The sequence below is a fragment of the Anopheles stephensi genome, chromosome 3, assembly GCF_013141755.1.
Source record: "Anopheles stephensi strain Indian chromosome 3, UCI_ANSTEP_V1.0, whole genome shotgun sequence".
Lineage (NCBI taxonomy): Eukaryota > Metazoa > Arthropoda > Insecta > Diptera > Culicidae > Anopheles > Anopheles stephensi.
The window spans coordinates 78,850,711-78,864,009 of NC_050203.1; the positions used below are offsets into that span (position 1 = coordinate 78,850,711).

Genomic DNA, 13,299 nt, shown 5'->3' on the forward strand with positions numbered 1-13,299 from the left:
TTTCGTCGCGAATCGTCACGAGAAAGTTGTTGAGTGAAGGTTTTAGCCGGCGAAATGTGTGAGATGAACATAGCATTATGCTTTATGAAACTGTGCAAAAAAGTTTTCTCTTATTTCAACTAACATTTTTTTTTCTCGTAATTTTGAGAAAAACAGATTTACGGTGAGATTCTACTGTTGCTGCTTTATTTATCAATAATTAATGTAGCTTGATTTAAGCTTAAACTCACGCACTCGGTTCACTTTTTCTCCAGATCGGAGGGTTTTTGTAGCTCCCGCAGTGCCATATCGATTTCCTCATACTTGATGTTGTGCTTCAGCAGTGTCATCTCTTTCTCCAGCTTGTCCGTGTTGCGCAGGAACGGTGCCAGCAACCGTTCGTCGCTAATATCCCCACCGCCGGTCAGATGACTCACCACGAACGACACGACGAAGAAGCTAATCAACCCCAGCAAAGAGTAGTGCATAAAGCTTAGCTTGAAGATTAGTGGGACCGTATCCGTTTCTACTGCTTGCGTGACAGTCTCTGTCAGTAGCGTCGTTACGTTGGCCAGAATCTCCCCATCGCATCCATCCGTTCGCAGCGATAGCATCGGTGGTTTAGGATTTAGTTGAGCTCCCGTCATTATCGTACCGGTGATGGCCATCGACACAACCGACGCACTGATAATACCCTTTGTGTTGATGCGCCGAGAAATCATACCGGCCGAGAACATGCCCAGCATCGTGCCGGAAGTTACACCCGAGGACGAGATGGCGATGTGCATGACTTGCCCCATCCGTTCGGCAACGAACACGAGTCCAAGCACCAGGAATCCGAGCAGCACGACCAACATCTTCATGATGTTACTTGCCTTCTTTTCGCTTGCATTTGGCATCCGGTGGTGGATGAAGTCCTCGTAGATGGTACCGGCCAAGGTGTTCAGTACGGAGGACATTGTCGACAGGGCGGCAGAGAAGATCCCGGACACGAAAAGCCCCGGTAGTCCGGGAATCTTTGTCCCCACGTCCATGATGTAGTACGGTAGAATCTGATCAATTTTGGAGATCTTCTTGATGGAGAACGGATCGCAGCTTTCGTACTTGGCGTAGATAAGGAGTCCGATAAAGCAGGAACAGCTCTTGACGAAGATAAGACCGGCGGTGAAGATGATGAGCGAGTTTTTAGCTACCCGAAGATCCGGGACGGCGAGAAACCGTTGAACGCAGCCCTGGTTGACGGCAAGGTTAGAGACCCAGAGAGTGGTGAGTCCTAGGCAGACCGTCCAGAAGGATGTGCGAACAAAGGGGTTCGGATCCATGCTGTTGGGGAGAGAGAGAGAGAGAGAATCCAGTTTTGATGGAAATTCTGTATAAAGTGATCTTAAAAGACTCTTACTTGAAGAAGATAAGACGCTTTCCACGATCGGCCGCTTCCCAAACCTCCATGAATCCTCCAACCGAGCTGATGCCTAGCACAATCACAGCTATACAAGCCCCGATCATAAGCACAAACTGCAGTGTATCGGTCCAGACAACGGCTCTTAGTCCACCAACGGTGGTGTAGAAGATACAGATCACACAGATGATGGGTGTGATCACATGGAGATTGATTCCGGTCACCTGACTGAATGCCAGCGCCGGGACGTAGATCACGATCGGGATGTAGATGATGCACTGAAGCGCATACACCAGACTGGCAGCCGATCGGACGAACTTGTCGAAGCGCAGCTCGAGATACGTGAAAGCAGAAGTAACCTGTAGGTCGTAGAACACTGGCAGGTAGATCGTTTTCATCAGGAGCGCAACCTGTAATAGGAGTAGATATAGAATTGTATTAGGATCTGGCATCATGAGAATGAGATAACCCACTCACCGTAAAAGCTGGAATGATAAACATCCAGTACTGTGTCCCGTGGCTGTACATCTCCGACGGTACTCCTAGCATGGTTATTCCAGAAATGTGACTGTAAGTAGAGGTCAACACAGCGAATTAGCAATAGATCCTCTGAAACAGACATCTGATCTCTCTTCTTCACACCTACCTTGCAATGAGGGAAGCTGATACGGGGAACTTGTTCATCGTTTTGCCACCCAGCAGATATTCCTTCTTGTTGTTCTGCTTGATCTTCGATAGGAATCCAAAGTACACTCCAATAAACGTGGAGAGCAGCAGGAGCAGGGCGAAGATCGTGTAGTCAAACCAGGAGAATAGAAGTGTCTCGGTTATTGGTGATGATGCGGTGCTGGTAGAAAGGATGCTCTCAGTGGTAGTGATCGATGAGGCATCCGGTATCGAAGTTGTGTCCATTGCGATCGTAGACGACTCCATAACTACCGTACCTGGAGTGCTGGACATCGTGGACATAATACTAGAGGTAGTCTCAACTGCTGCGGTGGTCAGTAGTTTGGTAGATTCCGTTATAAGCTGCGTTACGATCGTGACAGGATCGAAGGTAGAAGGCGTTGTCTCTACGGTGGAGCCAGTAGACAGTTCCACGCTAGAGTCCTCCAATAATACTATATCCTCATCCATTGTTTAGGCTCCAAGAATGAAAAAAACCAAGCAACTAGAAAAAACACATAGTACAGAAGGTAAGCATTAGTTCCCGGAACGACGATAAAACCTGTTTGCACTACAACGTGACGTAGAAACATGTGCTGAACCGTTGTTGATCAAAAACAATAACCAAGGAAGATACGCTCAAGACGTGCGCGTGTCTAAGGCTCGAAAGTGATCTGCACCGTCATCAGCGCCATAAATCACGCGCGGGATAAAGTGTGCTCCGGATCAGGCAGCAGTTGAGTCGTGTTATTTTTAGCTCAATTGATACAGGGTACCGTGCGGTGGTTGCGGCACGTTACCGGAATTAGCTTCACGGGACTAAATTGTTATGACACCGTGCTTAACACGATTGAGGGCAGCGAATTGATATGAGATCACTAGCGCTTTTGAAGAACGGCAATCTTTGTTCGCGATATTCACTTACAATCACCTCCAAAAATTTAGACACAGTGGTTTCTTCACTTGTAACACGCATCCACTACGCAGAGCTAACGGACTGTCCTTCTCGGTGGGCTACCAGCGACCAGAGATCCAAAGATGGAACTGAATCTTTGCGGCATCCGTCGTTTGCTTGCGAGCAGTGAGCAGCTTTCGGTGCTAAGCACATAAATTGCATTCACATCTTCTGACAGCAAGGTAAACTTCACACTGGGAACAAACACAGATAAACGCGAGCGCGACACGTTCGAGATAAATAATCACATTCCGAATCCACGACAGGTGCCCTATTCGGCCACTGCTTAATCTGTGCTTCGGAGACGGGAGTCAAGTTTAGCAGGTCACAAGAAAGGGTGTTGGACACTGTTCCTCGGTCGAACGCACTGATCACCGGACTGACACCAGAATTAACCCAGATGGAACATGCGACTGTGCTGGATTCCACTTACCTACGACAATGTGACGGCAACAGATTGCAAAGGCAGAATGCTTCTTCTCCTTCTACGCCCTCTGAAGCATAGAATCAACTGTGGTGCATCTTATCACAACGGTCACAGTGGTGTGGACAATCAAGTGGATCATACTGTGCGAGCAGCGTGTAGCGTCACGCACCGCGTAGGCATTTTAATCTCGGAACGCAGCAGTGATGATGCTATTCCAGTGTCGTTGGACGGAGAGCTGATGATGATGGTGATGCTGAGAGTGATGACTGCACCGGCTGATGCGTTCCCCAAATCTTGAGCTGATTGTGACGGATCTCGTTGCACTTATCGTTGTCGGTAATTTCCATTCGGGGAAAATTCCATTACGAAGCTAGAGATAGTTTGTGGAGTTTTTAGGTTTATTCTAGAGTTTTAAGAGCATCTTAAATTAATATAAAACTGTCAGTTTGTTAGCTTTTTTTGTTTAGGGTGATCAGTCAGTAAAGATCTGGAATCATAACTCAACCAGCAAATAATCAAGAAAGTTCTGATAATTGAGAGCACAAAAGCCACTAGTCTACCCACTAGCTCTTCCTTATTTCCGATATTTTGTAATGCACATTGCATACATTTATGCGCTCAGTACGCAATATTCACCAACTTTGTCCAATCCACACGTCACAGCCACCACAACACACGTGACAACCATTTACTTTACTCGTTTAAATAACGATTCAATTTTAACACCCCGCTTCCCTCTCTTCCACCATCCACCATCCTCATCCCCGCCACCATCGCCAAAGCCCAACACGTCGAACGCAAAATTGGCATCATTTGCATTTTGAAGTGCACCTTGCACTTTGATTGAATGAAAAGTGGCCATGTTATGTTGAAGGGTATGAATATAAAAAAAAACGTGTCGGTTTTTGCTAGCATCCCGCCCCGAAGAGCATAATTGAAAGCCAACCGATTTCTCCTTCACCCTTTACGCTGCACGATGGATCAATCAATATTTAACGCTCAATTTTTACCCCTTATCGGTCATTAATGTGTGTCGCTTTGGTTGCAATTTTTTGTTTTTGCCCCCACGATCACGGTGTTTGATTATTTGATGTGATTTCGGTAACGAAATATCAAACAAATCATGCAAACCCTCTGTGATTACTTTCAGGCCGGTTTGCTCGCGGTAGTTAAATAGGAGTAATTAGACAACATAGTACAGTAGCGGCCAATAATGCTCTATTGCGGATCGATGTCAACGCGGAAAAATGAGGACGTTTTCTTTTTTTGTTGGCTCATTTTCACTACGCTACACTGTCTACAACAGAAAACACACTGGGTGCTGGTGCCTCCCGGAGTAGCCGTTAAGAGTTCAGTAAACACGTTAATGTTTATGCATATGTATTTATTTTGGTGTTCGGTGCATGATCAAACGAATCCGTCAAGCGCCATGCTGTTTCGGAGCAGGGTTGGTGGATTTGCTGTGTGAGTGATTTATTAATTAATTATTGCAAATTAAATATCGCCCACGTGGTTCGAGGTCCGACTGCGTCGCGTTAACATCATTAGTGGGTGCGGGTGCGGGTGCTTTTTTTTTTTTCAAGCATGCCTACATTAACCTTAATCAGAGCGTGCAAATATATTTTATTCATACGGCGAGTGTGATTTTCGCTACCTTTTTTTTTAAATTTTATAGCAATAAGGCCAGCCTGTCTACGATGAATAGAAACATGAATATTTTCAAATTTTGTACAAATATCAAACAAATATCTTAAATAAAAACAAAAGCAAAAACGTGCAAAATAAACCAAAGAGAATTGATCTACAGAGACAAAAAAAAAAAATTGTACGCCTATATGTAGGCAATATGGTGTTTATTCGCTTGCAGATTCAATCATAGAGTAGATTATTTAAAAGAATCGTTTTTTTAAAGCACTAAAACCAACAAAAAAAAGGAAAAAGGATACAAATTAAGACAAAATCTTCAAGCATTTTTAATGAACAAGCAAAAACCAAATTAACAAGAAACTTTCCAGTAAGCTCACCGAAGCATTCCTAATTCCCGAGAGCTTTTCATATTTGATGTCTTCATAAATTACTGCCCTGGTGCTGGTGAGACAAAACACACACACTCGAGGCGCGCAACAGCACCGGCAGCCAAGCTTTATGAAGATATATCACACCCTTTCATGGTACACTCCTCACATGGACCACATGCACATGGTGGTCCGCGCACCCATAATAATGAACAGCGAAATGGCATTAAGCCAGCCGCGATAAGACCGGTACCGACGGTGACTGTGGCTAAAGTAAGCGGTGGAAAATTGCTTTTCCGGAGCCACGGGCTTTGGGTGTTGAAAGAGTTTGGCCAAGGAAAAAGGGGCAAAGCTGGGAAAGAAAGCACCGGAGTACAATATTAGCCTACGACGCTGTGGGGATGATTACGCGGGCAGCGCCCGTCGGTGGATGGTAGATTTTAATTTATTTTAAAACCCATTCGCTTTAACTATTCATATATGACATCGTCTTGGCAGTCGGTGTGAAGCGTGCTGGATTAGCTGGTACTGCTCCCTACAGGAAGCACGGATTAATCTGGTAGAGTGCTCTCGTGAATTAAAGCTCCACCGAGTCACGAAGATTCAGACAATTGTAAGTTTGCTTCAAGAAATTCCCACTTTAAAGTGATTCTCAAGTTAAAGCATTAAAATAAATTGACTTTTCATCAATATTGTATTCGCTAAACCCTCCTCCCCGAAGACAAACACAAATCCCCAAGCCAGAGGAAAGGGAAATTCGCGCAGACGAAATTAACTGCAAATGAGCGTAATGAAGTGATGAGGCTTCCCTTCCGGATGAGGCTCACAGCCACAATCGGGATGGAGGTTAAAAAATGTCCCGAACAAGCGGACAGCCAGTAAGCAAGCTTTCGTTTTTCTTTATTTCTGCTCAATCTCCCTTTTTAAGCCTGTCCGGAAGTGGCAAAAGCAGGGGGAGCGAACCACGGGCTTAGCTTTATTGCCCAGCTCACTTACGTGGCAGAGCGGCTCGGTGCCCCATTTTCATTTCGTGGCAGAGTTACAGATTTAGCACGGTCGCGGCGTCCGGCAGGCTGACAGTGATCCTTTGCTGACGAAGTCGACTGCCACTTTACAGGCACTTAGCGGACGCGCTCAGCGACAACCGGCAACAATCTCGGTGGGTAGCAGCAGCAGCAGCCAGGAAGCCATTCCGAACGTTTGGATGCTTTCATGTCGGAGCGCAGGGAATCGTGAACGCAAAGGGAGAAAAAGTAAATCCGACATACTTAGCGGTGAAGCAACAACAAAAAGGGCGAAGAAGACAGTGAAAGAAATTTAAATGAGTGCAATTGTTTCTTCCCTTTCTTATGCTTCTTTATGGGACAGCTCGCTGCCAACCGTTCGCTCCTGTAGCTTCCTGCTGTCATCGAGCGAGGACGATGAGCCCAGAAAGTGTCAGATTTCAACGGTACTTGACTTCATTCCAGCGAAAATGAGAAGCACACATTCAAACGTGTAGCAGGGTGAAGCCAGCATCCTGGCGTGGCGGAAATCCAAAATCTAGGTCATACCGAGGGAGTCAGGAAAAATTCAACAGATTCCTTCATCCAACCCCATTTTTGGGGGCTCGAACTTCTGTGTCTGTGTGAGTCAATCAAAGGCAGGCAGCTGTAATGCGGCAGATTATCATCATCACACGAGTTAGAGCGGGAGAATGCCAGTAGCTGATGGTGAATTCCGGCGGGGATAAAAGACAACAAAGTGAGCCCTACTCTCGATGCTGGTGAGGATTGGCTTGAATGCAGGATGTAACAAAATTACCGAATTGATGCGGCTGCCTACCGTATACGGGGAATTGACTTTACGTGCAGCAAGTTAAATAAATAGGCCAGGGAAGAAGCCAATGCTGGTAAAAATGGGCTTTGATGTGGGAGGATTTATCATTTTTAACATATTGCAAGCAGGATTAGGCTTTTTTGTTTGCTGATTTATGGATGGAATTATTGACCGAAAATCGTGAAAGAGGGGTTATTAGTTTTGCTGTGAGATTTTCAAAATGAAGTTTAAATTTAATTAAACGTAGGCAGAATCACGTTTTTTGTTATAACTTTTATAAACACCTTAAAGTTTTTTTTTATAAACACCTAGGTTCTGGTAATTTGATGTTGTAAAGAGAATTGCATACATTTAGGCGTTAAAATTGAGTGATTGAGTTTAAGGTACATCCTGATTTCTCAATCGGCCTACAATTATGTTACCAGTATCTTTCTAGTCATGGTCTAGTCTCTCTTGACGTATTCTTAGAAGAGCTATGTTTCTGACAGCTGGTCTTGCTTGGGTGAAACTGGATTAGATATTGGACCAATAACTGTTTCTTTTATTTCATCCTCTTCTGAAGCTAGTTTTTGAATCTTTTTGGTAATCGAACAGATTTTCGAACAGAGTTTTCTACTAATAGAGGATAAAAGATTCTAAAATGGTAGGTCATTGAAAGGAGTCAATCCCACCCTTTCGATTGAGGTGTATTTATGCAAAGATAAAGGAAAAGTTTTTGCGTGCTGCTTTAAGGTTGTACAATCAATCGTTAAAGGCCCCTCTGGACTAACTCTCTTGGAACAGGCTCCTAAAACTAGGCCCTTTGAACAAGACTCCGTAGATTGTTCCCTAGGACTAGGACCCTCGGAGCAGGCCTCTTGGACTTGGACCCTTAGAAATAGCCCTTTGGATTAGGCCCCTTGGGCTATACCATCTGAACCATACCCCTTAAACTAGGCCCTTTGGAACAGGTTTCTTGAACTAGGCCCCACGGAATAGGGTTCTAGGATTAGGTCGCTCGAAATAAACCCCTTGGAGCAGGCTCCCTTGAAAAAGACCCCTTGGAGCAGGCTCCCTTGAAAAGGACCCCTTGGAGCCGGCCTCTTGGACTTGGACTCTTTGAAATAGCCCTTTGGATTAGGCCCCTTGGACTATACCATCTGAACCATACCCCTTGAACTAGGCCCTTGGAACAGGTTTCTTGAACTAGGCCCCACGGAATAGGGTCCTAGGATTAGGTCGCTCGAAAAAAACCCCTTGGAGCAGGCTCCCTTGAAAAAGACCCCTTGGAGTAGGCTCCTTGGATAAGTTCCTTTGGAGCAGGCCTCTTGGAATAGATCCTTTGGAATAGGTCCCTTTATTAAGGCCCCTTGGACCAACCTCCTTGAACTAGGTCCCTTGGAGCAGGCCTCTTGGATTAGGATGGACTGCGTGGTCTCCAACTTCGGTTGGCAGGTTGCCTGTTGCAGGACGTCTTATATCTCGTTTTCCTTTGACGTGTTGATAAGTAGACGTTTAAATGCCTTCCAAAATTCATCCCTACGTAACTATTCCTTTGCGCCTAAATTTAGGCAACAAAATGTTCATTCATTTATAATTGCTGCACCTTGCATTTTCTCGCAAGCTTAATTAAATGATAAAACAAATAAATGTATGTAGAAAGGCAAACATGAGTGCAAACTAGAAAACATTCATGAATCAGCTGCAAGCAACCAGCACATTTCCCGTCGACATAAAATAGAACCACAATAAAATTGGGAGCAGAACTTGTACCCAATGTTCCCAAAAAGTTTTCCAATCACCAAATCTTATTCTACATCACTGCATTCGCTCTGTTCGCATGGTTTTTCCGCATGTTCAGCATCTTTATCTTTCACCCGCTCCTGTGTTTGCCACATGGAAACGAAAGAAAAATGTCATCAGGTGCATCGAACCAGTTCCAACCCATTTGCATACGGTAATACACACATGAGCAGCTGCATGTCTTTTGGCATGCCGGGATGCCGGGCGAAGGGAATTAGATGGGAAAACAATTTTCTCATTTTATTGTCCATTTGAGCTGACTTCGGTTTTTCGTCCGGGCTTGCAAGGCATTGCAGATGGAACTGTGTTTTGTTTCGCTAGAGAAAGCGGATTTTCCGTCTGTTTATTATTTGTTTTGCATTTTCTGGCGCATCACATTTCGAAGGAAGTTACGTTAGCGAGTTTCACCAGTGTTTTTTTCACGGCTCTTCCACTGGAGTTTCGGGAGGACTCCGGATGAGAAGGAGCCGTCGTCGAAAACGTCGCTTGTTCACATTTATTTTATATCACCACTGGGCGTACGCAGGAGTGTCGTAAATTCAAACTTAAACGCTTCTGCTCTGATTTCGATGGGATTTCGAATCGCTTTCCCGGGTCCTCCCTGTTTTTCGTGGGCTGGAGTCCTGGATGCGGAAAACCGTTCAGAGATGGGATGCCGGTGCCTTTTGCGGGGGACAAGAACCATGGTGAGAGATCCCGCATTCGGTTGCTCTCCCCCATGAGTCGTATTTTGACTTGTATATTTTCACCCTCCAAACCGTGGCGTGGCACGCTTTCCCGATACGGTACGCTTCCACCCAAAAACACACCGGTGCAGCCAGATTTTTCCCCGTGTTGCTCTCCCCAAAAACGCTCTTGTGCACACTTCATCACGCAGCATGACTTTTTATGACCCTGCGTAGCTAGCGTTGCGTTACCGTGGAAACGAATACCGTTCGTGTGTGTGTACGTGGAAAAAAGGTGTGCTTCGAAGCCGGGAGTATCTTTTTCCCATCGCCACGAAATCGGTCCCTTGACGAAGGTTCCTGAGGCACGCATGGTCGACGCGTGTGTGTGTGTGTGTGAAGGAATAAAAAAACTAAGAGGATATCCATAAGCGACCAGCGCCGCACCGGTGGTTCCCCATTGCCAATGAACATCATCGTCACCATCATCATCGAGTTTCGGAAAACGACGGGGGTTGGTGGAAAATTACTGGGGGGATTATGCGGGGAAGCATAAAAGTGATGTGTTTTCTTGCGTTTTTATTTCCCAGCATCAGAAAACGGTGGCGGAATATAAATTCCTTGATTTGCTTCCTGCGAGTTGATCGGCTATCCCTGGACAAAGGATTCCGCATGATACACATGCGAACCAGGCGTTTCAGTTTTACGGCCACTGAGAAGCTACGATGGTCGGAAGCTTGTAAAAAGGGGTTCGGTTGGTAAAAAAAACTGGGTTCCCCTTTGTTTACGACTGTTTGGAAGAAATCAGAGCCAATTCGGCGTGCTGTTGAATCGGTAGAATGACACTTCGGCAAAAATAAAGCCAAATTTTCTTGGCCTGTTTTTTGTTCCTTTTTTTTTTGGGCGGAGGATGTAGGAAGGAGATGAGAATTTTTATGGATGATTTCTATTTTCCCTTTTTCCGATGACTTGACCAGTTAAGCAGGTTTTCCCTTCTCTGAAGCCCCTACTGGTCAGAAGGAAAGACCAATGAAACCAAAAGCCGAGGGGTCGGTAATGAATCGTTTAGGAAGATTAATAATGGGAAATCGACGACGGGCGTTAGGTATACGGGTTGGGAAAAGCTCGTAAACTATAAGTTCTACCCTCTTTCCGTACAGAAAAAAAAAATCCCAGTAGCTGGACGCCGTCTTCCTCGGGGCGATCTGTTAGTGTTTTTATTCGAATCGATGGGATGAACACGGGGCTGTTCAAGTGTTCGCCTGGGAGTCGTAAAGTGTTGTGCGGCTGCTTTCTAATTGATTTGGCCTGCTTGGTTTGGGGGCAGCTGATGATGGGAGAAAATTGAAATCGAAGCATCGATCGATTAGTGGTTTATTCGTTTTTAAGGAGAATTCTTTTGGTCAAGCCTGAGAAGGAAGCATGCATAATTTAATTTTATATAACAGATGTTCCTAAAACCGCGTTTTATAGTTTCAAATACTTTATTATTGTATTAATTTAAATAGAAATAATTTAGAACATTAATAATTTGCTCGAGTGTTTGGCAACAAAGCAAAATGTTTGACCGCATAGAATACCTACTGTGCAACAGGCACTACAGACCACAGTGCTGCACGCACAAGATTCTAGGGGGGCCTTCTTGAATCTTTTACCAAGGAATGTTCGAGAATTGAAAGTGAAATGCAAGATAAATGAGAGAGAATCGAGAGCGATTCGAGAGACAAAGGAGAGAGAAATGAGAGACAAACAGAGAGAAATGAGAGAGAAGAAAGGAATGGAAAGGAGAGAGCGATGGGAGAGAAAAGAGCAAAAATCAAGCGAAAACTTAGAGAAAGAGAAGAAAGAAATTAAAGATAAATAAGGGAGAAACGAGAGCGGAATAAGAGAGCAATGAGAGAGAAATGAGAGAGAATTGAGAGCGAAATGAGAGAGAAATGAGAGAGAAATGAGAGAGAAATGAGAGAAAAATGAGAGAGAAATGAGAGAGAAAGCGAGAGAGAAATCAATGAAAAATGAGAGAGAAATGAGAAAGAAATGAGAGAGAAATGCGAGAAAAATGAAGCAGAAATGAAAGAGAAATGTGAAAAAAATGAGAGAGAAATGAGAGGGAAATGAGAGAGTAAAGAGAGAGAAAGCGAGAGAGAAATCAATGATAAATAAGAGGGGAATGAGAGAGTAAAAGGAGAGAAATGAGAGAGAAATGAGAGAGAAATGAGAGAGAAATAAGAGAGTAAAGAGAAAGAATACGAGAGAGAAATCAGAGGGAAGTGCGAGAGAAATGAGAGAGCAATGAAAGAGAAATGAGAAAAAAATGAAAGAGAAATGAGACAAATATGAGAGAGAAATGAGAGGGAAATGAGAAATTAAAGAGAGAGAATGCGAGAGAAAAATCAATGATAAATGAGAGAATGCGAGAGAAATGCGAGAGAAATGAGAGAGAAATGAGAGAGAAATGAGAGAGAAATGAGAGAGAAATGAAAGAATGCGAGAGAGATATGAGAGAGAAATGAGAGAAAAATCAGAGAGTAAAGAGAAAGAAAGCGAGAGAGAAATGAGAGAGAAATGAGAAGGAAATGGGAGAGAAATGAGAGACAAATGAGAGAGAAATGAGAAGGATGAGAGAGAAAAGAGAGAGAAAAGAGAGAGAAATGAGAGAGAAATGAGAGAGAAATGAGAGAGAAATGAGAGAGAAATGAAAGAGAAATGAGAGAGAACTGATAGAATGCGAGAGAGAAATGAGAAAGAAATGAGAGAGAAATGAGAGAAAATGAGAAAGAAATGAGAGAGAACTGAGAGAATGCGAGAGAGAAATGAGAGAGAAATGAGAGAAAAATGAGAGAATACGAGAGAAAAATGAGAGAGAAATGAGATAATGCGAGAGAGAAATGAGAGAGAAATGAAAGATACCAGAGAGAAATGAGAGAGAAATGAGAGAATGCGAGAGAGAAATGAGAGAATGCGAGAAGGAAATGAGAGAGAAATGAGAGAAAAATGTGAGAGAAATGAGATAGAAATGAGAGAGAAATGAGAGAGTAAAGAGAGAGAAATGAAAGGGAAATGAGAGAGAAATGAGAAAGAAATGAGAGAAAAATGAGAGAGAAATGAAAGAGAAATGAGAGAATAAAGAGAGAGAATCCGAGAGAGAAATGAGAGAAAAATGAGAGAGAAATGATAGGGAAATGAGAGAGAAATGAGATAGACATGAGACAGAAAAGAGAGAGAAACGAGAGAGAAATGAGAAAGAAATGAGAGAGAAATGAGAGAGAAATGAGAGAGATGAGAGAGAAAAGAGAGAGAAATGAGAGAGAAATGAGAGAGAAATGAGAGAGAACTGAGAGAATGCGAGAGAGAAATGAGAGAGAAATGAGAGAGAAATGAGGGAGAAATGAGAGAGAAATGAGAGATAAATGGGAGAGAACTGATAGAATGCGAGAGAGAACTGAGAGAATGCGAGAGAGAAATGTGAGAGAATGCGAGAGAGAAATGAGAGAGAAATGAGAGAGAAATGAGAGAATGCGAGAGAGAAATGAGAGAGAAATGAGAGAGAAATGAGAGAGAGAAATGAGAGAGAAATGAGAGAGAGAAATGAG

The 13,299-nt window shown here is 43.9% G+C and overlaps 1 protein-coding gene across 3 annotated transcripts; it reads right to left on the reverse strand.

The window, feature by feature from the left end:
* Positions 1–157: 157 nt before the first annotated feature.
* On the reverse strand, positions 158–3,545 carry LOC118514698 (sodium-coupled monocarboxylate transporter 1-like). Of its 3 annotated transcripts, none has more exons than XM_036061760.1 (5): positions 3,433–3,545; positions 2,025–2,549; positions 1,856–1,946; positions 1,379–1,788; positions 158–1,302 (listed from the first exon to the last, which is right to left on the reverse strand). In XM_036061760.1, the coding sequence occupies exons 2-5, from the start codon at positions 2,513–2,515 to the stop codon at positions 240–242; spliced, it is 2,055 nt and encodes a 684-aa protein (XP_035917653.1). In that variant the 5' UTR covers positions 2,516–2,549; positions 3,433–3,545; the 3' UTR covers positions 158–239. The 3 variants fall into 3 exon arrangements, with proteins under 3 accessions (XP_035917653.1, XP_035917652.1, XP_035917651.1); XM_036061759.1 differs by lacking the exon at positions 3,433–3,545 and adding an exon at positions 2,976–3,401; XM_036061758.1 differs by lacking the exon at positions 3,433–3,545 and adding an exon at positions 2,970–3,401.
* Positions 3,546–13,299: the final 9,754 nt, after the last annotated feature.

Excerpts from the sequence above, each read along its gene's own strand:
- LOC118514698 (XM_036061760.1), bottom strand. The coding sequence starts at position 2,515 with ATGGATGAGGATATAGTATTATTGGAGGACTCTAGCGTGGAACTGTCT. Across the intron at positions 1,947-2,024 it reads TCAGCTTCCCTCATTGCAAG|TCACATTTCTGGAATAACCA; the intron begins GTAGGTGTGAAG and ends CTCTACTTACAG. Across the intron at positions 1,303-1,378 it reads AAGCGTCTTATCTTCTTCAA|CATGGATCCGAACCCCTTTG; the intron begins GTAAGAGTCTTT and ends TCTCCCCAACAG.